The 23626-nt window shown below is 33.6% G+C and overlaps 1 protein-coding gene across 3 annotated transcripts in view; it reads right to left on the reverse strand.

The window, feature by feature from the left end:
* Window positions 1-23626, reverse strand: part of LOC117181773 (actin-related protein 2/3 complex subunit 3-like) — an 84710-nt gene that overhangs the window by 16455 nt on the left and 44629 nt on the right. For all 3 annotated transcript variants that reach the window (XM_033374739.1, XM_033374737.1, XM_033374738.1), the window contains exon 2: window positions 13040-13216. In XM_033374739.1, the coding sequence (XP_033230630.1) occupies window positions 13040-13216 (177 nt within the window). The remainder of the gene's footprint in view (window positions 1-13039; window positions 13217-23626) is intronic.

Raw genomic sequence — 23626 nt, forward strand, 5'->3', positions numbered from 1 at the left:
AAAAGCATGAAAGAGGGAGCTCTTCTTAATATTTTTACACCAAAATCATGTCGATACACCTTACCGACTGCGAGTAAAGCCACCCACGCTTTAACTTGACAGGCTGTAAGTCCATCTCTCTTCTTACTATACGCGTCATACATCGTACAGTCTGGTAGCATAAAAACTGTTAGGCAACCAAAACATCGCCACGTGCTCACTCAGCGAAAGCTTAACGCCAAGATACTTAATTTTCTAGCTTTAAGTAAAGGTTGGAAATAATATATATGTACGTAACTCCAAGTTAAAAATTCCTGCGTCAGTTCTGACGCGAATTTAAATTTAAAATGTCTTTTTAGAAATATAACCAAGTTCCAAGCAATTTACGAAAGTAAAGTGCTAAAGAGTTCCCTGCTTTAAAGGTGCAACAGCCAAGCAAAGGCGTTTGGCAATACGAATTTCGTACAGCTAGAAATAAAAGCTGAAAGTCGAACAGCATATGCCTTACTTCTCAATTAAAATTCTGCAATTCTGCACATATCCCTACCTGAATCACCTCAACTATTAACTGTCGAGGTGCTTCGGACAGAAGTAAAAAACGCAGTAACTTGAGCAATCTCGCACGAGCCGAACTCTTGTCCGTCTGAGTCGAGATTGAATCATACAAATAATTCTGTCTTAGAAAATATAGCCCATATGCCGCGAAACTCGCATCCGTGTCAAGGAAAATTCTTCAAATTTTCGGTACAAGAGCGCAGTGAACCACTGGGATTGATGGATGGACTGGGAGGATTAGATTTTTTATCCGGACGTAAAAATTAAATTAATTCTCCGTCTGGCGGAAGGCAGGCCCATGATGGAAGTGCCGTCGGTCAACGCGCCCTTTTCGGCCTGTGAAAAGAACAAGATTATGAATTAGTCTAGAGGATATTGCAACCTTTTCGAACCACACAAGAAAAGGAGCAATTCCGTCAGAAAGAAAAAAATAATTTCTTTTTATGGAAAATGATTATCTTGAGTATTTATTATAAAAGCTAATTTGAGAAAACTGACAGGTGTTCGCGTCTAATCTGTATGTGTGTACCCGAACGCGTTGATAAAATAAAGTCGATTATCGTACATAATTGACGCCCAGATCTTAATCTTGCCCGTCCGAGACGAGAAGAAATAAAAACTTAGAAAAGGGACGCTTTCGTTCCCTTTCCTATCGCCTCTTCTTTTTTCCAGCGGTATGCCTAAGAAGAACGATAAGCCATTTATAGTTTCAACTGAATTACTTTTAATTTGAAGAATCTGTAATTTTAATATTTTCTATACTTAAGGAAGAAAAATATGAACTTTAATAAGGTCAAATATATACTATCTTTTTGCTTTTTCCGTTGTCTTGCCTAAGATAAGATTTTCAGGACAGCAATTATCAGTCCGAGAGCAGGGAAACTTACTCACAAAAATAAATATAAAAGGAGATGAGCCTATCACCTTCTCTCAGTTTTGCGGAAGCCTCCCTCAGCGTGAAATCTTAACATCAATATTTCCTTTCTTTTCAATTTAAAATCTACGGAATTCTAGACAGCATTTTATAGAAGATTTCGTGAATTGGAAACTAAATCTAGTACACGCGTAACTAAAAAAATTTATTTAAATTTAATTTAAAACCAAATTTTTTAATCGGTTACAGATTGTATAATAATGAGTACACAATAGTTTATCAGCAATTGTTAAGTTTTCTGTAAGGTTATAAACACAAATTTTAATAATTTGATCCTCTCGTGTCAAACCAAAAACCTAGGTAGCCAAGACTCATCAACCTGATCCACTACTATGCTATTAATCTTCTATTCATATTCTATTTTATGCTTTTTATTTGTGAAACACATCATCTTAATCTTATTCACGTTCACTGTCATACACTTTGCTCTCACGTACTCTTCGAACACTCTCATCATCAGATTCATTCCTCTTTTATCATCCGCTACTAGCACTACATCATCTGTATATCTAGTGAATACAAACTACCTACTGGAAATGACTACAACTGGCTCGGGTCCAGTAAAATTTTTCTTTGTTGCTAGCTTTGCTAACCTGTCCGATATTTCATTGCCCCTGATGCCACTGCTTCCAGGGATCCAGAACAGAGTGACTAGGTTTTCTGTCACTAGCTTATTCAGTGCCTCAAAGCACTCCCATATTAGCAGCGACGTTGTCGTTGTTCCGTTCAGAGCCATGATAGCAGCCCTGCTATCTGAGCGAATACGAATGTTTCTTTTCCCGCCGTACTCCATTACCTTATAGGCGCACTGGAGTAAGGCCGTCTTTGTTCCTGGAGCTATCTGTAAACCAGTTGTCTCCATCCCTGGGCAGGTGTGCCTCACCGTTAGCCCATTCCTCTTTGGTGGATAGGCTAACTCGGTATTTCTTGTCGAAGAGGTAGCGACATGTGGACCTTTTGTTCCTGAGCATGCTCAGTGTCGGCCTCCTCGTGATGTCGATTGGTATCCGCATAACTGTCGAGATACTGCTATCCTTTACCATATTTAATCTCCAGGCCGCCTTAGCAGACACGGCCTTTATGGTGAGATGGAGGGACTCCAAACCTATTAGTGCCCCCAGGACCATCGTGGGTGTCTACTTCGACGCACCAGTAATACCTCTCGGAATCAGTCCCCTGATTCTTTCCAGTCGGGATTTCACAGTAGAAAGTTTGACTCTGGTTCAAGAGACTGCCGCATAGGTTAGTCTGGGTCGCAGGATCGCTGTGTAGATCCACATAAGTGTCTCCGGTTTCAAGCCCCAGCTTTTCCCTATGGCTCTTCTACAGAGCCAAAGAGTCGCTACTAGCTTTTTGCACTTGTTTTCCAGGTACTCGTTCCATGACAGCTTCTTATCCAGGATGAATCCTAGATATTTAGCTTGCCCTTTGATTTCGAGTTTTTGTCCAGCCAATTCCAATGTACTTGTGTTTCCCCACTTGTACCTTCGGGCCAACATGTGGCAGGTCCATTCCACGAGTGTACTAGGCACCCCCTGTGCGATCATGACCGCCCTGATCACCTCTCCAGAGGTGTAGTTAAAGGCTCCTTCAATATCCATGAAGGTTCCAATCGCTGGATCTTTCTGCTTCAGTTGTCCTTCAATTAAGTTAACTGCAGTGTTTAGGACCGTCTCAGTCGAGTGACCAGCCCTAAAAGCGCGTACACCTTAACTTGGTTTCTACAAATATTTCTTTTATCCTCTCTATTAAATCTTCGCCTGCTCCTTTCTCTTTCATGGCTGTCCATAACACCCCCTATTAACTGAGTGAAATGCTGCCTTAAAATCTATAAACAGTGCGACTAATTTCCCTTTTTTAAGCCCTAGGTTCCTGTGGACTAAATAGTTGAGCACGTAGGTGTTTTCTGTGGCCCCCATCCCTTTCCCAAAATCCGTTTGGTTGTGTGATATACTTTCCTTTTCTTCCACCTGTCTTTCCAACCTCCTTCTGAGTACTTCCGCGTAAATTGTATATCCCACCGACATTAGTGTTATATCTATAATCTTCCACCCCTTTTCCCTATTCTTTTTTAATCAAGGGTGCTACCAGAGTTGTCTTCCATTCCTTCGGCATCCCTTCTCCTCTCGACAGCTTGTTGCAAATCCGCCGCATCTCTTCTTTTACTCCTAATCTTCCATATTTTAATGCTTCATTTTCCAAGCCATCATCCCCTGTACCCTTGTTTCTTTTCAGCCTTGCAATTGCCTCGTTCACCTCTTCTCTATTAATCTCGTTTTCACTATCCTCATCGTCCGCCTTCATTTTTATTCATTCTTCTTTTACCCTATTTTCTACGCCCCCTAATAGACCCTTGAAATACGTCGTCCATTCTTTCATCTCCATTTCTTCATTTATGCCCTTCCTTCCCCCTCTTTCCCTTATAATCACTTTCCACTCCCTTTCTTCCTTTAACACTCTTTACTTCTTCCCGGTATCTTTCGTTCTCTTTCTGTATTTTTCCTTATCATTCTTTCATGCTTTCTCTTTCTTCTGTTGAGATCTTCTTGTCCCATTTCCCCACGTTACAATGTCACTATCACTGGAAAGATCAAAGAGCCTATCTCATTGCCCACTGCCATTCCCACCACCAATTTCCTTATTCTTTCTTCAGCCAGAATGTAATCTCTTGTAGTGCTCCCTATACCCGCGTACGTAAATTTACCTTCTTCCTCCCCCTCATATTGCCGTAATAAATAAACCATCCCCGCTCTCCCCAGAATTCCAGTAGTCTCCTCCCCTCTCTATCAGTTTCCTTGTGCTTCAAGTTTCTAATGAAGCCCTCCTTTTCTTTATCCCACACTTTTCCCCCTTGTTCCTCAGTCTCCGTCTAATCAGCCATTTACTTTTCCTTTCCTGCAAGTTCAAATGTTCTTCTAATCTTTCTATTCTTCCTTTCAACAACTTCTTCTTGACCAATATTTCAAACCTATCCTCCTCACGCAATAATGTCACCAGAGTCAGAGCTTCCCTTTCGTCTTTAATTCCTTCTACTCTTTTTACCCCTTCCACCCTCACTTTTGCTCCTATATCTCTCAACAGATTCTTAACCTCTTCCGTATGACTTTTCAATTTCGATGCTGTATACTTTTGTTCCAATGAAACATTAATTTAGTCAATTATAAAAAGAGAATATATGAAACAGAAACGTAAAAAGATAGGTATATTTTCAAGTAAATTGGAGTTTCAAGAATTTAACACTAATTTAATTTTTTATTTTTTAAAGTAGAATTTCAAATTATTTGTGGAATCTAATTTTTGCACATGGTAAATAAAATATCTTTGTTAGGATACCTAAAAAATCGAAAGTGCATACCTACTGAAATTATTTTTACTACTACATATTTTTGAAGTTTCATGAAATTTTAATGTATAATAAATAATAAGTAATAAATAAGTCAGTGATAAGATTCATATATAGTCATATGATTAGAACACAATTGGTTTTATAATTGAGTCCATCGAAATTCATGTATGCATATTTGTATATTCATGTATGAAGATAAAAAATGTTATAAATCGGAAACGCCTTAGCTCAGGATAAAAGACCCTTCGCTACAGACCATTTTGTTCTCGAAACGTATAGAAATGGCAAGAGAGCATTTTTGTTAATATACCACTACTTTTTAAATGATCTATTTTCGGATAATGTGTCTTATCCTGATACTTTTATTATGAAACACAATATTTGTTGATTTGTACAAACGTTTAGAACATAAATACGTGTACATTGAAAAGAAAACTTGACGCCAAAATATTTAAAGTATGTAAAATCTACGTTAGATCTTGAATTTTGTGTGAAATCTTTTGGAGCTTTTTGAAATTTTTCCAAAATTTTGACATTTTTCCAACATCTTTAAAATCTTTGAAAGATTTGTTAATTTTTTTAAATAGCTTCAAATGGTTATAAATTCTTGAAAATGTTCGTGCAATAATCAGCCTGAAATTTTTGGAATTTGTTTGAAATCAGTGGAATATTTGAAATTTCTTAAAATCTTATAAACAATTTTGCAATTGTTTAAAATATTTGAACTGCTCGTACAATCCTTTAACTATTTCGATTTCTTTGTGAATTTTTTCAAGTCTTTCAAAGTATGTGAAATCTATATACCTGAAAATAAGAAAATTGAGATCAGATCGTCATTGTGAAGGATCTGATCTTTCCAATTTTTTGGAAGTACATTGTAAACAATAAAAAGGTTTGGATATGCTAATGAAAAATATTCATAATTTTTAGAGCTTCTGCATTTCTTTTAATTTTGGGAACTCAATAAAAAATTTATTTATCCCATATGAGCTCAAATAAAAAAATATGCAAAATTCTAAAAATTGAGCACATTATGCAGATTAATAAACAAAAATAAGATTCACAGTTTTTTCAAAACTCTGCGATTAAAAATGTTTTAAATATTATTCCGACTAAACCAACCTTAACAAATATATTTTATTTATGAAGCGTAGAAATAAGACGCCACAAAATTTTGAAATTCTACTTTGAAAAATGAAAAATTAAATTAGTGTTCAATTCTTTAAGGTCTAAATTGCTTGAAAATATATCTATATTTTAACCTTTCTGTTTCATATATTCCATTCTTATAATTGGGAAATTAATGTTTCATTAAAACAAAATGTTATACTAATACAACGAAGTTAAAGCTTTGAAACAATCAAAACATAATCGTGATTGATATCAAATAATTCAGTAATTGAAAAAAAAAAGTATAATGTGTAATAATATTTAGACTTTAACTTTTTATGTCCTTATGAAATTCATCCTTAATGATTTTTTCCTATCCCGTCTATTGCACCTCTACCCTGTCGAAAATCTAACTCACCATCTGGAAATATTCCTTTTGCTTCTACTAATTTTCTTAACCTCTGAGTTAACAACAATGCATATACCTTGTATGCTGAGTTCAAAACGTTACTTCTCTGTCATTTTTTACTTTTCCTTTTTCTCCTTTCTTAAGAATCGGTTTTATCAACCCCTCTCTCCACTCCTGAGGAAACACTTAGCCTTTCCATACTCCTTTTAATACACTTTTTTAACTAACTTCTGGTTTCCCCGTTACTGTATATCTAGGCCTCGTCTTATTAACTTCCTGAACGTTTTAATCTGCGCTTCTACCTCTTTACCCTGCAGGTCCTTCTCGCTTTAGTCTATTTACTTCTCTGCCAACTATCAGTTTTCTTTTTACTCAAGCCTTCAAACATATCTTTAAAATACACCCACCTTTCATCCATACTGATCTTATCCCCTACTCTCCTTTTTTTCTTTCTCATTTTATTAATAAGCTTCCATGCCTCCTCTTGCGCCTTAAGTCGACTTTTTTTGTTCTTTTTTTCCAATTCTGTTTACATATCTCTCTATATTCCTTCCTGGCTGCGACATAATTTTGACTAAGTTTTTTCCCTCCTCCAACATTTATATACTTTTTATATCTTCCTCTTATTTTTCTTAGATTCAATGTCCCATCAAACTTTTTTCTCATTTTTCTTTTTCCGTTCTATTCATGATTTCCTTTGTGATTCTAGTGATACTTCGTCGTGTGCACTGTAATAAAGGTTGTGGAATTTTAGTACGCTAAACGTATGTAAAAAGTGGACTGACGCGTAGCAGCGTAAAATTAGTATAGAAATGTCTACAATTGTACAAAAGTGTAAAATTCTCAACTGAATTGAAATTTAATATGTCACGTTAATAAAAAAACGGAAAGTGGAAAATTTCTACAAAATATCAACCTAACTTCAAATACTTAAATCATTAAGATTATATTAAGAATATATTTATAGTTGCGGAAGCTTATATGGCATAAAATTTATAATTTAAAATCAGTCACTCGCATTTATGCTTTCGCCGAAAGTGAGCTATAAAATTTGTAAACTAAAAGGTACGTTCGCTCATAACACGCGAACAAACGAGCGAAAAAAGATTTATCACGAAAATTACACAAATGTGGAATATTCTAGATAACATGTGGAAATTTTCTTTCTAACCTGTAATTTTAATGCATCTAAAGTGATATTTTATATGGTGAAATTTACACTTTGAAGTGCAATTTTAAAACGTATTTTTTACAGTGTGGTCAATTTGGTACAGTTCCTCGGCTTTTTTCCACAAAAATGAATATTTTTAAAAACTGAATTCGGAGATGCTATAAAATATCATAACGGACGTCCCCGGACTCTTTTTTGAGGGATAATAACAAAATTAATTTATTGTGCTACATAAAAATTGTATACATGTGCATTATTTAGAGGTTACGTCATTTTCAGCTCTGCCTTCCCGATAAATTGGAAATTATTGATGAAACAAATTTTTTTGATTGCCTACAGGCAGGGTTAGTTCTGGGACATAGTTAAGGGGGTACCCCTATATAGGATGAGGGAAAATTCGATTTTTTTTATTGTACAAATTGAAATTATAACATTTCAAGAGTAGTCTGTTAATATTTTAGACCGAAATTTGGAGCGATTTTGGTTGCTATGGCTATTTTCGCTAACGTCCTTCAGCGCGCGGAGCAGGTAGGCAGGTGCACTTTTGAATTTTAAACGCGTTTATGTCGAAATCAGATTTTTCCGATTTTCCGAGTTTATGGGCACGAGAACTCAGCGAATTTTCAACTTATCGAAAAACAAAAAACGCCATTTTAAATATAATTTAATTGTCTAGTCGATATATCTCTTTGTTGTTGTGCAAAATTATTATTTAATCACTTATTTGCATAAAAAATAAAAAAAAATGTTCTGTCAATTTGTGAAATAGTTCTTTCATGCTTTGAAAATAGGTTTGGACGAGGCATACATCTTATAATAAACAAAAAAAAAACATTGAAATGATTGAGAGAGGCACAGGATCGATGGCGTTGCCCATAAAACCAGAAGGGAAAAAAAGTTGTCAACTTTCGCGCGTCATGGCAGATTTGTTTATTAACATTTTGCATTAAAAAAATTTTGGTATTGTAATGAAACGTCAATAAATGTCAGTCCAATTTTAAGATCGAAATATTGTGTAGTTTTGTTACAAAAAATTCCCAAAGTTTTCTTCGATTTTTCGCGATCTATATAGGGATACCCCCTTATATGTTAATTTGTAAGTCTAAAGTTTTCGGCCAAAAATGTTGTGTATTTTGGAAGTAACGCTCGGGAGAACTGTAACACACGTAACCTCGAAACATACACACACGGTTTTATCAAAATCAAAATTTTTTTGGAATTAACCAACAAAAAAGTGTGCAGAGACGTCCGTTAGCTTGTTCGCTATCATTCCTCAGATTTTGAAGACAACATATTTATTAATCTAGGGAAAAAGCCGGGGGAATCTAACACTGATAAAATCAATACTAATTCCTAAGCGCCATGCAAATTAATCAAATGTAACTATACAAAATGTTTTTGAATTAACCGACAAAAAACGTGTACAGGGACGTCCGTTAGCATATTCGCTATCATTTCTTAAATTTTTAAGACAAAATACTTATTATTCTAGAAAAAAGCCGGGGGAACCTAAAACTGGTAAAATCGATAATTTTCTAAGTATCACATGCCCTTAACTCCTCCCATACTTAACTCATAACTATGTTCCCGAAAACTTTCCCGTTTGTTATATAAAATCTTTATTTGCTTCCTCTGTCGAATCTCTAAGCCCCCCACTCCATTCAAGTAAATTTTACCTTTCATTCCTTTTAACATTTCGATTTTTTCTAGAATAGGCCTACCTCCCGTTATGATTGCTCCACTTGCATTAAATTTTTCCTTTTCCTCAATGGACCCTTGTAATTCCTATACATAGCTACATGGCAATATAATTATTATACTTTCTCAATCTTTTTCCTCGAGCAAATGTTTACATAAATCTAACCAAATCGAATTTTTCTACAAAATTCCGAAAATCGGCGTCCTTATTCCTAATTTCTGCAACATTACAAAAAATCAACTTGACTTTTTCTATTGCTTGTATTTTCTTCTTGTTCCATTTACTTCTCCTACTATTTCCTTTACCCTTTCCCTTTCAAGTCCTCACCTCATATTCTTCTATATAAAAATCTCGCTCACTCTTCTCTAATCTTGCTCTGTCGTTATTCCAAACATACCATTTGCCTTGTATACAGATTTCTTGGTATCCAACCTTTACTATCATACCCTTTTTCTTCCCTTCTTTTGCTACTTCACGTACTTTTCGTTGAATCTTCCTTTCCTTGAATAAATGATCAAGGTCAATATACACTTTTTTCGTATATAATTTATATATATCATATCCTACTTAGCTTCTCATTCTTTAATTTCCACAACTGTTTCTCGTTTTTCCGTTGAACCCTTTCTTCTGACTTTGTTTATGCGTTCCCTTTTCTCTAAATATTTAAACTTACTATTGTTAGGTTGTTTCCTTCTTTCCCATGTCTTCCTTCATTCTATCTGCCTTTGAACCCTATTAACTTTCTTTCATATTCCTTCCTTCACCTATTTTTCTAGTGCCTCAATTTTTTGCCTATTTACCTCTCGCTCTTCTCTCAGCTCCTTCACTTTCATCACTAACTTCCTCGTCCTTCCCCTTAGACCTGTTAACTCTTTTTCATCGGTTTCTCAATGCTCTCCATCTTCTTTTGCCTTTCTTTTATTTCTCTCGTGTTCCCACTGAGAGTTCTAATTCCCTTCATTAAAATTTCCAAAGCCATCCCTCCTATTTCCTGTTCTCCCCCTTCTTAATTGCTTTGCCCCTCGTATGTATTCTCTGTTCTATTTCCCATTACTATTATTTCTATCGTTACTTACTGGCGACCTCTTAATCATTAACGTGTTTTTCTTCACCGGCGATGAAAAAAACAAATGATCTAAACTTTCATTCAGGTCCCTTTTTCTCTTGCTCAGCGCCGATATCGTCTCTACCTCGTTTTCAATATATGTGAAAGAAAAAAATGTGTAATATTTAGCAGTATTTTACTGTTCATGTAAAATGAGGACTTATAAATCAAATATTTATAACTATACAATTTAAAACGGAATTATTTGAAAAAGAAAGTCCTGAACAGTTAAAATTTCAATGTGCTACATTTAAGATCGCGCAAGAACGCACGATGAAAATCTACGACGAATTTACCTATTGTGTTTCGGGAAAACGAAAGAAATGGTGATCGTGCAGGGGAAACTAAAACAGCATACAAAAAAATTCGAATATGATTCCACTGACAACAGATTACCCATTCTTATATGCACTAGCTGCAAAAGAGATGTATATCGAAAAGTAAATTATGGCACAAAGAAACTCAATAGACTGTCAGATGTTTCTAGCCTTAAACCCCTGAAAAGAACCAGATTGAGTTGTAGCAGTATTCCATGTAATTCTCATATTTGTCAACTGGCAAGGACACCACAAGCAGGAAAATTTGCAAAAGTTCTTCTGCCCAAACGAAAAAGTATATAGGCAGATATTACCAATAAACAAATCTCAGGTAATTTACCAAAACTTCCACAGATCGAATAGAGTGTATGAAATGCGTGAAACCCTTTGAGGACTTCAGAACCGTCGTACACGCATGTTTTATTGATCAACTAGATCCTTGTTTAGAAAGCAAAAATCGAGAGTTTCCAGAAGACTTATTTAGATTCAGATATCACTGTCACTCCCAAAGCACATGCAGTCTTTTTTGACGTACTGCACTTCTGCGAAAAAACTCAAAAAGGTTTAGTATTCTTTAGCAAACAGGCGATGGAGCCTGTTCATTCTGATTTCAACATATTCTGGACAAAATATAAAGTTCCTAAGAACCATCCGGACTACGCGACCAAGTTTCAACATGCACTATGTGAATAAAATAGCATTCACTCATCTTAAAAGTTAATAATAGTTTCATAATCTCATTTAGAAACCAGAAATTCAAAAAAAAAAAATATGTTTAACAAAATTCAATAATAAAGGGTCTTTTTCAGAGAGCCATAATTTCGGTCTTATTAGAGCTAGAGCATTTATTTTTTTGTAGGTTTACTCAAATTTGAGTCTAATTTTGTTTATTTAGTAACATATTTCATCAGCTATGCACTGAACAAAGTTATTGCGCTGCATCTAAAATTTGCTAAGTAAAATAAAAAAATTATTCACTAAAAAACAACTTCCGGAGGCTATAACTCCAAAACTTTTAGAATTAGAAAATTAATATATGTTTATCTTTTGCACATAATTTTATTTACTTTAATTATTTTAAAGGTACTTAGGACTTCTGATGTATTGTAAAGACAAATATTTCCAAAAAACTCATGTTTTCCACTTTTTCTCAGATTTTAAAAAATGATTGAACTATTATACTTGTGGCGAGTTTTACATCAGTTAAAACCTTTTTTTGAATACTAAACTAAACGTTTTTAGCCAATAGTTTAATTTTAAAATTATTTTCGTGAACATCTGTTGACTAACATCTTTAAAAAAATCGAAAATGAAGTTTTATCATTAACGGTTTACAATTTTACTGATGATTTTGAATACAAGGCTTTGTTCATCAATTATCAGAAAAAAGTGAAGTGATGGAAAATTTGTCGAGCGAAAAATCGTGGGACTAAGTCTACACTTAACTATAATGTATGAAGAAAGAAAAGGACACATTTAATTTTTTTTTTATTATTGTAGCTAACTAAATTCTCGATCCAACAATACCTAGTACATTGTCAAATCAATTTTTCCAGTCTCATTGCATAATGAGAAGCTATTAGGTTTATGTAAAATTGGATTTCATCTGTTTTTATCATGTGTTGAGACCACCTGAACCAGAAAAAAACGATTTTTACAAAGGTGTCTGTCTATCTGTATGTATGTATGTACATCTATCTGTATACTGTAGACATGATGACGTACTTGGTGTCGACTTAGCCCTACGATTCAATTTTGTATGTTGGTATCCAAAAAACATTGAAAATTATCAGAAAATCAAAATGTAACAACACATTGACGTTCAGCATCTTTTTTTTTATGCAAGATGAATATACTTTGATTATAGCGGATGATGGTACACAAAAAAAACACAATTTTCCACAAGCGTCGGAAAAAACTGCTGTCATTCGAAAATACTTTTTATATCGTAAAATGTGTCACGTTATGCAGAATGCCACGAAACTTTTTAGTTTCTGCTGTTTTAGATGTCCTTCTCCTCTGGTAAAATAGACTTTTCAGAAATTAACCTCTCTATAAAATTTTTTATTAAAAGTTTGAAGAATTCAAGAGTTCTGCGCGCTCGAAGCCGGCAATTGAATTTGGAAATTAAGAAAAATCAGAAATCAGAAGTTTAATTCAAGTCTCCATAATTAATAAAATAATTACAGAAACAAGCGGAATATTAGTCAGACACATGATCATGGTAAGACACATCCGACGGAGTAACGCAAAATCAGAAAACGTTCGCGCCCTCGATAAGTGCAGCGAGTTGCGCGGGATGAGAATGTGACATCACATAGGCAGGTTTTTCTATTAGATAAGAAAATAATATTCAGAAATATAAAAAAAGTATCCCGGTTAAATGTAAAAAAAATAGAAAAGAAATAACTTACCTTAATTTCATATGTTCTAAAAAAAACATTTGCTCTGAAAAAGTATAAGGCTTCATCTATAATATCCAGTTCGTCGCCATTTAATGTAGGGGCGGGTCCTCTAAAATGAGTTTTTATAGGTAACAATGCTAGGTTGCCAATGGTAGCAGTATTATTAGTGAAACTGGAATGATAAGCCTAGAAAAAATATAAAATATATGAAGATAAAACACAATTTTGAAGATATACATAATTTCAAGATAATCAAAGATTTAGAAACTACTGCAAATGAACCTGTACGGGAATCCATATATAAATATATTACCAAGAAGCACTACAAGGGGACCGAACGCCTGTGGCGGAGATGTTGGAAACAGCCAATACCCTACCGATGCGAAATAGCCTGGCCAATTTGAGACTATTTTCAGTTTCGATTTGAATGATTTAGGGTAAGATAGTCAGAGAGATTTGGGTCCTTTTCAAGGGAACCATGAAACACGGGAATCATCCAAAGTCTGGCCCAGTGACGACACATTACTGGGCCCAGTGTCACTTTTACCACGGCAAACCATGTTTTATTTAAATCGGCCCAATTTTGAGCCAGTGCTGACAACCTATATTGGCTATTTATATTTGCCGATCCTCCACCGATGCTTGGCCCAGAATCGGAACTTTATTTCGCCATGTCTCACTTTTAGCAACTAATAAACAAATCTTACACGAAAGATAAAAACAAAATTTTATTGAAAAATTGTCAACGTTCACGATGAAATTTGTTAAGTTTTGTCATTAAACATTTTAAATGTTTATGAAAAATTACATTTCCTGTAATTTCAAAAAGTTGTAAAGTAGGATACAACGGAAAAAAACGAAATGTTACGCGAAGAAAAATTGTAATCGATTTAAATTGTTTATTTAAAAATTATTGTATTGATGTCCCTGTTAACAGTTCGTGCATTTTACATTTACACAACGTCGCATGATAATAAATACTTAGAAAAAGAGAGCTTAAAATTTGGTTCTTTAACTTTTCTGAACTACAGCTTATGAGGATGGCTTTTTCACAGTGTCAACTTGTCGGTTTAGTGCAGTGGTTAGCACTCCCGACTGCCAGGCGATAGATTTAGGTATATAGATGTAGGTTCGATACCCCGTAGCATTAGAAATTTTAGTTGTAATATAATTTTGAAAATGTAATATATGTATTCAATCTAAACAGGACCATTAATATTTATATTCAAAGTACATTAATATTTATATTCAAAGTACTCGCAATCAATTAATATTTATTTTTTAAATACCTTTTTTGTCATATCCTTAGACCTTAGACTATAGCAGTATTGGTAGCCAGTCTTGGGCCGACAATGGCATCCAAACCTTGGCTGCCGAGTGCAGGCCATAGTTATAATTCCGTCATTGGCGCGATAATGCCAGCCAAGCTTCGGCAAAACCCGTAGATTCCGAATTATTGTTTTAGACTGTTAATTATGAAATTTTAAAAATCTATTTCTAAATTTTAATCCGAAAGCATAACAAAGGACCCTTGAGTGTCGGCTACTCTATTGATATAGCTTCTCTGCTTGTTATTTATGATCGTATTTTTATTTCAATTTCGGAAAGGATATTTTAAAGCCTTAAAACATTTAAACGAGCTACCTGGACCTTTAAATATATCTACCTGAGTGCCTGTGGAAAATTTCTCAGAGCTTCTCAGAGCCTTGAGAATCTTTAGCATATACTATGAGATTTCTATCGGTAGGGTAACCGCGATCGCCTGTCCTCGAATTTTCATTTATTCCCAGATAAGAGCAATAAATACGGCAAATTGAGGAATTACGATTACTATTGGAGCAGACGACAATTTAGTTACAAATTTTCTCTGAAGAGATGCTCTTATCTAGGAATAAATCTCACTATGGAGAAAATGCGAGGACAGGCGATCGCGAATTGGCGCCAAGTGAAATACATGGCCTGCAGTCTCCTTGTAGTGCTTCGTGGATATTACGTTACAAAACTTGCTAAAATTTACATAATAAAATCTATTAATATGCAACATTAATATTTTCTCCTAAAAAATTAGGAAAAATGCTCGTAAGAATGTTACTTTTTACATGAAATGTAAAAGGTTCAGCGTACATGTGACCCTGGCGCTCGCTACTTCTTTTACAGATATAGATAAATCAATCCATTTAAAAATCGAATGTGGGATTCAACAAGTAATACTCCCATATGTCATGGTTTATAAATATATGAATGCAGACTTTAGTTCAACCCGAACCAAGAGAGCGCTGATAATCGTATACAGAAGAATGCATTATGAAAGGTTTCACTCCCATTATTCCCGTATCCCCTGATATCATTCGCTTTATATCAATAGAAATATTTTTCTCGAGATTTAGAAAAGAGCATTTCAACATTTTATAATTTAATAATATACTGAAAATTATGTGGGTCGTAGTGATTCTGCACAAATAAATTCTGAACATTAAAACTCTACAGAGCTCATAGCTAATTCTATACACGAAATCGTGACACATGTTTCTTTGACAAGCTAACACTAAGCTAAACAATGTTATTAATTAAATTTTACAAATTTGAATAAATTCTACATAATAAAATGATGCATGAAAAATTTCTACAAAAAATCATTGAACAATAAATAAATATTTACTTTCAGTAAAGATAATTGAAAAGAAAATTTTAAAAAGGATTTCCTTGTTGTACATTAGTGAATATTTTAATATCAGTTTTAGTTTACTGATATTTTTTGAAGGATAAAACTATATTAACATTATGCACAAGGTAGAAATATAAGTTATAGAAATCAGATATGAGAAAATATCTGAATGGTGACCTTGAAGCTGACCTTGGCGTTGATCTTCAAGGTTATTTCAAGGTCAACTTTTATTTTTCAAATGAAAACCCCTATTTTTCACACCGCCAATCGAAAGAAGTTTTTTTTTAACGCATATTTTCGCTGATCAGCCATCTAGACCTTGTTTGAGTTTAGACGACCCTGGAATGACCCCGAAGGTCATCGGGTCACATGACCTTGATGCATATATAAACATAAAATTTTGCGTTCTTTCGATTGGCGGTGTCAAAAAAAGGAATTTTCATTTAAAAAATGAAAGTTGACCTTGAAATAACCTTGAAGGTCAATGCGAAGGTCAGGTTCGCACTCTGGAAGAGTCTCGGTGGCCCATGCGGTGAACACTAGCCTAGCAAGGGAGTTTGTTCATCTCCGGAGAGTCGTGGGACCGGTACCTCTAGAGAAAAAGGTTTTCTCTAAGTACTTAAGGCTGTTGCTCTTGGTGGTTCGGAACCCACCTTAATCTGTAGGTCCCCCTTCCACCACCAAGTAAGTGTGTAGAGGGTGTGTAAAGGAATAGAGAAGGTGTAAGAAAAATGTAAACCCTTAGGGGACACATTAGAAGCTTCCATTCCAGTATATATATTAGGGTGGTCCAAAAAAGCGACTGGTAAATGTTTATGGGCGACTGGAAATTTGTTTTCCAGTCGCCCGTGAATATTTAAACAGTCGCCGTTTTTACGCATCTAATATATATTTCAATGTCCTAAAATTAATGGAAGTACAGGCTGAAGGTTGTATACTAGAAAAAGACTGAAGCTTGTTTGGAACTAGTCTTGAAACGGTATTAAATCGGTATTTCTTTTCACAAGGGCTACTACTACAATTAAAATATTCAATCATGTATAACAAAGGAACACTTTGTGAACTATTCTTTTCTATTACTCTAATTGAAATTAAACGTAAACGTACTGAGGCAAAATTATTAAAACACTAGTTATTATAATTTGGAATTGAAAAATGAGACGTCCCGATGCACCCCCGAAGATAATTTCACCTAGCTGGACATGTCTGCCCTACATAATTAAGTCCAGGACGGTAAAAACAAAATTCGTTTAGAGTTTCAAGTAGCAGTGAAATAATTAGAGCATAGTGATCTGGAAGTGAGTTAAAATGAGGCCCGAGGATGAATGCAGCGCTTCTTGGGTGGAGAGTATTTGCATACCACTAACTGCGCCGTGCGCGTAAGCAACACATAAGATTAAGAATATGTACATTAGTGGCACCTTAAGGCGCTTCAGACGGCTGTCAAATTCGCAAGGGGTAAACTAAATGTAAACGGTTCAGTTATTGAACGCCACATTTTTAAGCACATGATCTAAATTCAATAATACTGGACGGTTCAGCTCGCTTTTCCCCGAAAAGATCCTTTTTGTTGTTGTATTTTGTAACTGAAAGCAAATGTTATTTCTCGCTTGAAAGTCGCTCGAGATATACAGTGAAACGGTAATATAGTGGACGCGAGGGGCAGGAGTGAAAAGCGGGGGACTCGCCTGTATTCCCACGTATCCCTCAAACGGCTGTCAATTTGGCTACATCAAAACTTCATCTAAACCAGGCCTGTCCAGAGAAGGGAGTTCGACTCAATCCACAGATGTTTGAGTTCTACCATCAGTCTCTCTACTCAGCTTCGGCTGTGCTCGGTTTCTGAAATGGATGGGAGGATCCAGTGCTGTAGATACATAATATCTCGGAAGGTGTCTTAGGGCGACTGAATTTTAAATTAAGTGAAGTAATTTGGAATTTAGTTAATTAATATATTAGCAGCAAAAGAATGCACAAGTCTTACGAATTTAAAAAACTAATCTTTTCTCTTAAAACATTCATGATTTGATTTAAAAATTCGTCTTTTTCGGTAGAAACTCGATTTTCTTGGTTAAAAAATCGTCTGATTTGTTAATAATTCAAATGTTTGCTTAATAATTAATCTATTTTCTTAAAAGTTTAAGATTTTCAATTGAAATCTAATAGATTTGAAGCGTTTTATATGATTGAGAAAGCGTCTTTTTTGTAAGAGAATAATATATCAACTATTCATATTTTGAAATTGTTGCAATATTGATCAAATCATATTCCTGTCGGAAAGAAGATATAATGTTTCAAGCTCAGGGTATCAGTAAACACTTCTCTTTCGTCCAAGATGCATCTTACACTTACAGCATTAAAATAAAAATATTGCATTTCAAATTAGTCGCTCTAAACCTAAAGCACCTATTCCAAAACTTACGTGTTTTCGTGCCACAAAATTTTAATCACATAATCGAATCCTTTAATATACACCGAATCATTTAGCTCGCTTTTTCCCGAAAATGTTTTTGTTTTTTGTAATTGAAAGTGAAGATTATTTTTTCTCACTTGAAACTGGCGCGTTGTGCACAGTTTATACAAAAATGTATTAACAATTGTTTAATTATTAAAAAATAGAATTTGGTTAAACAATTAATTTTCCATATATTTTTCAAATAGTATATGTTCTGAATTAAACATAATATAATACATTCTTTCTTAATGTTCTTGAAATTGAGTATGGATGGTTTTCATATTTTTTGGCTCATTATTAAATAAACAATAAAAGTCATAATAAAATTTCAATGATAAAACATTACTTTCGTTAACATTGCACAATTAGTACAATGCATTTAAAATCATTTGAATAATAAAACGCGTAAGGCAACGTAATTCTGAGATTGACGAATAAATTTTAAGTTGCGAAAAATATGACTTCATCACGGCAAATTCACATTTTTTCGTGATTTAGAATCTCTACATCTCTTCTGCAAGAAAATGCATTAGAATAGAAAAAGAACGAACATTTCCTGCGAGACTTAAAAATTGTTATACATTCCACAGTAGTAATTGATACTACTGAAAGATATATTGCAGTAATATCGGACTCGAAATGCCTGATACGATTTAAAAAATATGTTTTGGAAACATAATTGTTTTAAACAAATTATATTTGCTTAAACAATTAACAAATTGTGAATATATTTTTGTATGAACTGTACAGTCAGAACGATAATTGGACGTATTCTATTTTATTTTTCTCTAAGTTGTCGGGAAAAACTGCTAGAGCAAATAAAAATTGTTTACAAAATAGAGATATGTTAAAAATTAGAATGAATGTATCAAAATTATGTAATTTTTCAAGAAAAAGTAGTTCAGGATATGAATTTGAGAAAAATTAAACATCTCTGGCTCAATTTTTAGAAATTGTGTAAATAGACATGAATTAATTTAATTGTTTAACTAATTATATAATTTTTAAAACAGAATGTAATGCTTCAAGTAATTGCCAACTATTACTATTCAAGAAGAAAATAAATTATTTTTACATTTTTTGGGAAAAAATAATTGTTTACATAATTTACACTTACTTAAACAATTAAACATTGTTTACAAAGTCATGGAAAATATTCGAATTTTCCAGTGGTAATTATCTGTATGAAAATGACGACAAAAATGACTAACAATTGAAAGTAATACGTAAAAATGTTTATTTTTTATTTTGGGTCATGTTTTGGGCGATGAAGGGGGGGGGGGGGGGGGGGGGGGGGGGGGGGGGGGTAAAAAATAAAAGTTATTATTATTATCTTATTTCGTAGAACCTCCCCCTTAATTCCTAAACACACACACACACGCATTTTTGTGTGTGTTCGCGCGGTTAACTTCTATTAAAAAAATAGTAAAATTGATGTTTGACGTCTTCCAAATTTTGGTGAACAATATTTTGTTTTTATCCTTCTCCTAAACATATTAGTTCAGTTTTTTAAATATGGAAAATAAAGTAGATCTAACTTTTGTTCGCTAATTTATGAATAACAATTTTTCGTGTAACTTATTACATTAATTATTTGTTTGCATTGAAGCGAAACATTTGTACAACTTTAAACTATAAATGTTACAAATCCAACATCTTCAAAATTTTGAAAATGTTAAATTACAAACTATGTTTCCTTCACGTTTCGCAGTTAAAAACTTTTTGGTTACTAAAACATTTATTTTGGTAATTCTCCAATTGATAATGAATGCACATAAGAATACAGTCATTTCATAGCGAAAGTTGTGTGAAGAAACCAACAAAAATTATATTATACTTCTTCACACTTGCCGCTCTTACACCACGTCACTGTTATACGCCCGTGTACGGTACACAACGCGCCAGTTTCAAGAGAGAAAAAATAATCTCCACTTTCTATTACAAAAAACAATAACGACAAGAACATTTTCGGGAAAAAGCGAGCTGAACGATTCAGTGTTTTAGATTATGCGATTAAAATATTGTGGCCAAAAATTCATGCATTTAAATGAGGTTTTGATGTAGCCAAATTAACAGCCGTTTGAGGGACACGTGGGAATACAGGTGAGTCCCCCGCTTTCCACTCCTGCCCCTTGCGGCCACTATTGGGAACCGAACTCATGGCGCTACGATCGCAAGAATGCGGAGATAGACAGTATATTTTAAATATCAACATTGTGTTGCATGTGAACAAAACCTTCAATAATTTAAAAAATGAAGCTCTCCCTGGGTGAAATTTGTGTTTCTGCGAATTCTACGCCAACGAAGAGAAATTTTATCGAAGGCGAACTTGTTTTAAACGCTGGACATATTATTTAATGTGGGAAAAAGTCGGTGAACGATTTGTTTGCTCTTGTAGCATATTGTATGCAAACCTCGGATTTAGAAAACAATCCTTACGAAATAAAATGTTAAATTACTTTAAATGGCAAAATATTAAAAATGAAATGCAGTTGCAAAGCTGGTCTAAGTAAACAGTGCAAGCACATCGTTGCAGTTTTGATTTATCGTAGCAGGTAAGTTGCTTATTTCCATACGACGCGAGTTTGTTTACGCGTACACATTATAATATAAATGAGCTTAAATTATTATTTCTTTTGTCTTTAGAATATGCATTTTAAAATTTAGTTGCTAATCAGAAGTTATATAACTAATTGATTCAAATTAAATCGTAAACAAATCTTTAAGAATTTGAGGTTAACTGTCAAACAAAAAGATCAGATTTCTTGCATGCATATGGCAAATTGGTTTTTAATAAACAACCCGATTAAAAGGCTGGCATGAGAAAGCATTGAGAATTTTGAATCATTAAAAATGCGTTTCTGTCCTTGGGTTTGAATCCTTGATTAGGTAGGAAAAATAATAAACTTACAATCCCTTCCAAAGTTTATCGGAGCTGCCAGAGGTAACTTCGAATTAATTATTATTACAATGTTCGATTAAAGCATTAGGATGCGCAATAAAAGCCTGAAATCGACCAAATATAGGAAGATTGTTAAGGTAAATTGACCATTGCTGGGGCAGTTAGAAAAAGCTAACCCACATAAACATAATTTTTTAATGGAGCATTGGATTTTTTGGTACAAAAACCGTTATAGTAAGTGGCTAAGACATTATTTGATCAATTGGAACGAAAAATACCTTGATCAATATTTCAACTATTTTGTTGCAAATTTGTATGATTGGTTCGAAAATTTATCATGTTAATTATAAATTACATTTTTTTGGAGAAAAATGCAACTGTTTTGTTGAAAATGAAATTATTATGGTAGAAAATTCAACAATTTGGTTGAAATATTTTTCTTTTTTTTAATAAAAAATCTTATTTCTTTAAAAACTCATGTCATTTTTAATTTATAATTAAAACATGGTTTGTTTGAAATATCAACTATTATATTTTTTGATAAGAATTAGTCTTTTTCGGTTTTAAGAATTTAAGAATTTGTTCTAAAATTGAAGTATTAGGTTAACCAAAAAAGTTACATTCTGATCAACCAAATAATATTTTAATTTAAAATTGAAAGCAGTCGAATTAGTTTTTAAACAAAAAGACAAATTTCCAATCAAACTGCTGAAGCCTCAACCTAACAGATAAATTTTCAATCAAAGTTGCCGTTTTGCTCAAGAAAGATGAAATTTATAATTAAAAATATATGTTTTCGAACCAAAAAGACGAATTTTCAAGAAAATAGTTCAAATGTTAATCAAAAAACATGTTTCAATCAAGAAATAGAAAAAAATTTAACCAAACTGTTAAATTTTCAAGTAAAAAAGATGGGTTTTCTTCAAAATAGTTATATCCTTATGAAAACGTAAAGAACAAACTAGCAAACGAGGAGTGAATTTCTTTCCCATTTTTAGGGATATTGCCCAAGCTTTTCTTCTATCAAGTTGCTCTGAAATTCCTATTTTTGAAGAAAAATCCACAAAATTTTCTCCTTTTAAAGGAAATTTGTGAAATCTCACAGTAGGATCTCGTCGGGCCAGACTATTGCAGCCAAAAACAAGGCAGAAAGCGTTACTTTTAGTAGGTTTTGATTCAAAACGCATTCCACTTTCAATATTCATTTTGAAAAACACTAGAATTACTCGAAATAATTAAAAAACTTTGATTATGTTCGAACATATGTCTTGTGCGGGTATCTATAACGTGTTTACTAGTAGCAAGTTAATCATAGACAACTTCCAAATTTCATCACCAGTTGGCGTATTCGACCTAAGCTGTTCCCAATACCACCGTTTCACTGTATAGATCTCGTGACTTTCAAGCGAGAAATAACATTTTATTTTCAATTACAAAATGCAACTACAAAAAGGATCTTTTCTGGAAAAAGCGAGCTGAACCGTCCGGTATTATAGCATTTAGATCATGTGCTTAAAATGTGGCGTTCAACAACTCAGCCGTTTAGATTTAGCTTCTCCCTTGCGAATTTGACAGCCGTTTGAAGCGCCTTAAGGGCCCTAGAATCTATTGGAAATCGCCTGGTAAAACTAAAGGGCTACACCATTTTGATACACTGATACAAGACAACGCAAACAGAATCTTTGGCACGGAAGTGGGTATTCCCCTGGTCATTGGAAATTCAGGCTAATAATAGGGTCTGTTGTCTGATGACAATACAAGTCTTTTCCAACAAAAATAAAAAGCCACCACAATGCACTTTTTTACGTTAATTTTTCCATTTTTTAAGCAAAAAATAAAAAATCTAATCGTGATCTATCGTTAATATATTATTAAAATAACTATATAGCAGTAATATTTTACACATTTTTATTTTATTGATTGGACTTTTTATTGAGTTATGAAAATATAGTAATATATTTAACAATTTTTAATAAATTAAATAAAAAATACTCATAATATATCTAATTATGTTTTACTAATAAACTTTAATAATATATTAACGGTAGGATTTTTGGATTTTTGGAACATTTGGATTTTTTCCCCACCGTGTTGTTTCAGATCTAAAGTCTGCGTTTTGAAATTCTTTAAATTAAAAATATCAGCTTAAAAATAAAAATCTAAAATTAACAAATTTTAAATTAAAAGATTTTCAAATTACGCATTGTAATGTGAATGGTATCGTAATTGAAAAAGATAACCATACAACTCATCATTTTAAAAGTGATTAAAATCGAACTAGGACAGATTTTTGTTTTAGAGATTTGTAATTTTCCCATTAAAAAAATAAATTCTTCAAAATAGACTGTTTTGAGGCACCTGATTTCACTTCGTTTCAAAACTTATATGTCACGATGGATTATAACGCCATTTTTGACCGAATTTCAGTCTGACGCCCCCGTTGCTCCTTTTTTATTTACGTCTCTATTTGTCATACGAGGGTGGATTGATAAGTTTCCGGCCTGACCAAGAGATGGCTCCACTAGGCCTACCTTGAGGTGGCGTTCTATAGTACCATCCTTAGATAGCTTGTAG

This window comes from Belonocnema kinseyi, chromosome 10 (assembly GCF_010883055.1).
Source record: "Belonocnema kinseyi isolate 2016_QV_RU_SX_M_011 chromosome 10, B_treatae_v1, whole genome shotgun sequence".
In the NCBI taxonomy this organism is placed as follows: Eukaryota; Metazoa; Arthropoda; class Insecta; order Hymenoptera; family Cynipidae; genus Belonocnema; species Belonocnema kinseyi.